This window comes from Poecilia latipinna, unplaced genomic scaffold, assembly GCF_001443285.1.
Source record: "Poecilia latipinna isolate Pla-1442-1.1 unplaced genomic scaffold, P_latipinna-1.0 Scaffold1306, whole genome shotgun sequence".
Classification (NCBI taxonomy): Eukaryota; Metazoa; Chordata; class Actinopteri; order Cyprinodontiformes; family Poeciliidae; genus Poecilia; species Poecilia latipinna.
In genome coordinates, this window is record NW_015113922.1 from 328,026 (window position 1) to 331,831 (window position 3,806).

The following is a 3,806-nucleotide window of genomic DNA, read 5'->3' on the forward strand; positions in this document are numbered from 1 at the left end:
ATTATTGTAACATAATGTAAAGCTCAGAGAAGTCAACTTTACATAATGATTTATGTGAAGTTGACTTACATAAATCAACTTTACATAAAAGTTTTGAGCTTTACATTGTAATGATTTATGTAAAGTTAACTTCTCTGAGCTTTACATTATGTTACAATAATATTCTCTCAAACATACCTGGATTCTTGATTCTTGCGTGTTTAAGCAATCCTTTAATCTCCATGACAACCATTCAGCTGTGCAGAACGCTTAGAGCAGGGGTGTCAAAGGGGTGTCAATCGTTCGGCCCCCGGGCCGAACGATTTAGTCCGGCCCGGGGGCTAAATGCATTATCATTATTCATGAAAAAACATATACTTCGTTTAATTGAAAATCTGCAGTTCCTATACTGTCCACGAGGGGCGCTGTGTTTTATTCAGAGCACACAACATGATGCAACACTGCAGCGGAACTAACAGCAGATGGCAGCACTGAGCTTCAGGTCCTCTAAACAAGTTCGATTCTATGCTTTACCAGCTTTTTATTTTGGCCCTGGCAACCTCATATTTGTTCAAATTGCTTCCCAGATGTTGAAAATTGATTTTAAATCTTTTCTTAATTTTTGTCTGTTGTATTTTGTGATGCAGGACAGTGTTTTTAAGTTCCAAAAACTGTGAATAAATGTTTTGCAACAATCACTGAGATCAGTTCTTATGCATAATGCACTTAAATAAATGCTTAACTGAGTAAAAGTTTTGTTGAAATTGCAGTGCAGATACCTTTCTTAAAAACTGAGATTATTCATAATATATTTTGTAAAAGTGAAATTCATTTAATATAAAAATCAACAACAAGTCCACTTTTATTGGTTCTATTTAATTTTGCAATGAGTTTGCTTGTGTGGCCCCCTGCAGATCAGATTAAGCTGTATGCGGCCCCTAAACCAAAATGAGTTTGACACCCCTGGCTTACAGGGTATCCAGCGATGCATTCAGGGACAAAGCTTGTCCTCAGAACTGTAGTTTCCAAGCTTCTACATTACAGAACGCCCCTCACACCTCATTCCCACCATTCAGCTCCTTCAGATGAGCAACAGCTCGTCAGCTGATTGAAAACAGCTGATCGAACTGCGCATCAGCTGAGCTCATTATAGGAGCTATTTCTCAGTACAAAGCTGATAAAAACCTTGTTAAAAGGTTAATAACCCTGATGTTTTGGTTATTTCCTGGAGGTGGATTGTTGAAAAGAGCAAGAGTTTCTTAAAGAGTCAGAAGCCCAATTTCAAAGTGTTAAATTATGACATCAAATTCCTATCAAGTCATATTTGATATATATCACATTTTTACAACTAAAAATAACATAGTTACTTCATTGTACTATAAAATGACATTATGTGGATGACAAACGCATAATACTGGCTCTTAGATGGACCCTGTCAAACTTGTAGGTTTGATGTTAGTGTCGGGTTTTATTTGGGCTTTCAGTTTCTCTTCTCTAGAGTCCTACTGTATGTGAAGATAGTAACTTAATTTATTACATTAGTAAAGATTATAAAACTGCATTGTTTGAGCATCATTTAAACTTGCATGTGATACAGATAATGTGTTTTCTAGCTCTGCAGGCTGATTGTTAAACTGTTGTGTGTTTCAGGATGGCCAACCTGAGCTACATGAGGAACTTCTGCTTCAGTAACTCCAGCAAAGATGAGCTCAGCTACTGCCTGAGCACGTTCGAGGCAGCAGTGGAGTTCATCAATCTGGGGAAGCTGCAGAACACGTGCTCTGTGAGACACACTCTGCAACGGCATGTCGGATCTTGGCAGATCCGATACAGTTCCGAGAGGGTTGCAGTTATTGTCTTTTTTTTTTTTTGTCTCTTGCTCTTAGGTCACGGGTGAACTTAGAGACAAAGCTCTATTCAAGGAAAGGATGAGTCTGCTGACTCAGAACGTGGCCGCTCCCGTCCTCCGCCTGTTTGAAGTAAGCTGGAGCAGTCCGGCTTCTGCTTCCCTCAACCCACCTGTCCTTTCTGCAGGGCAGAGGTGCTGCCAGGAATTGTGGGCCCCCTGACAAAAAATTAGTTTGGGACCCCCGTGCAGCTGCTGTTACAATTTTTTGAGTCTATTTGGCCCATAAAAAGCATCATAATTTTAAAGGCTTTCATCTGCCTTGCTCTCTTTGGTTCCATACTGATAATTAGCACAATATTTACTGCTCATGAATTTAACATCGATTATGCAAGTAGGTTGCTTAAATTTTTTCTATTAGTTTTAGATTACTGAAATATCACCCCATGAGCAACAGTCAGGGGCAATGTGCAACTACACATAAAACAATCGAAACTTCTCAAAAATGCTATGTAGTTGCATTTTATTCCAGGTGCAGTACATAGCTTTAATAAAAAATATGTTTTCTCCATATTTGTTAAAGCTGCCACGATGTCGTAGCAGTTTGTTATGAGACAGATAATCTGTGAAAACAATCAATCTCCTCCATCTCCTTCCTGAATTACTGGTTAAAGTAATGCACCGTTCTGACCAAAACAACCAATCAGAACCAGTAGGACGATCTTAGCACTGTCAATTAGCCTCATTCACTCACTGTTAAATGTGTTAATGGTGGAGAAACAACTTATCATTACAAGAAACTGTTTATCTGCCATCATTGGTAGCTATGCTAACTGAACTGAGCATTCACAGTTTGAATCTGCACAATTCTGTGCTATGCTAGCAGCAGCACAGCACAAATCGAGGGGGAGGAAGGATGAGCAGCACCACATGAGATTGTGATTGACAGCACTAAAACTCTCCTGCCACTGACTGTTTCTAGGCAGAGAAAATAGATTTTTCACAGATTACTTCTCATATCATACTGTCACAACATAATGACAGTTTTAACAAATATGTGAAAAAAATATTGATAAATAAGTGACATACTGCAGCTTTAATTTCACTCAGAAGAGAACAGGTCAGGAGGGACGTGGGTTAGAGCTGCTGCTGACTGACATCTGTTGTTAAGTGGTAAAGGGTACAAGGGACAAGTATATGAGTATATATGAATATGTTAATTTTTTTCTTAATTCATTAAATGCTAGTGAAAAGGAGGCAAACAGTAGTTTGTAGCTAAGATAACTATGCAAAATGTTTGATAATCTCACAGTCTACTCGCCGCTCATGCAGAAAAACTGGGTTATAAAATGGAAGCTTAAAAGTGTAAATTCAAGCTGGGAAAACTCCAATCAACTTGTTGGCCACTTCTACTACCACGCCCACGCTTCAATCAACAAGCACGGGCGAGCAGCCACTCCAGCCAATTACCTCGCAAGAGTTCCTTCAAAAGCACCAACAAAGCCAGGCTCTTCAGCTTTTCAGCCTGCTTCCAGCTTACGTGCGCTTCTCTTACCTCCTTGACATTCAGCCAGCTAGTTCATCTGCCTCACCTCCTTCCGTGATCCAGGTCCCTCTGTCATCGATCCAGCTCACAGAAGTACCCTCCGATCGTCCTTCCCTGCTCTCATGGACTAGATCCTATGATCATCCCCTCAGCTGCCATCGCGCTCCTAGACTTTCAGCATCTCCACTCCGATCTAACTGTCCCCATTGTGCCTTCCTTCGGCCTCCATTAGTGACAAAAAGCTGGGAATCTTCCGGTTCTTCCCTGCTCGCCTCATCGGGGACTCGCCCGGTCCCACGAATTGTCTTTCCTTGTTAACCGATGGGTGAACATCGCCATCTGACTGCTTCGCACACTTCTGCATATCCCAGCTCGCAGCTAGCTCTTAGCCTCATCAATCAGCAACCTCACTGCGCCCAATCGGGGGCGTTGTCT

At 41.0% G+C, this 3,806-nt stretch overlaps 1 protein-coding gene across 1 annotated transcript in view; it reads left to right on the plus strand.

Moving 5' to 3' along the window:
* LOC106961501 (ankyrin repeat domain-containing protein 27-like) overlaps positions 1-2,209 on the plus strand; it is a 28,687-nt gene extending 26,478 nt beyond the window's left edge. Inside the window, exons 11-12 of the mRNA XM_015055274.1 lie at positions 1,630-1,762; positions 1,866-2,209. Of these exons, the coding sequence (XP_014910760.1) occupies positions 1,630-1,762; positions 1,866-2,048 (316 nt within the window). The 3' untranslated portion in view covers positions 2,049-2,209. The remainder of the gene's footprint in view (positions 1-1,629; positions 1,763-1,865) is intronic.
* The last annotated feature ends 1,597 nt before the right edge of the window (positions 2,210-3,806 follow it).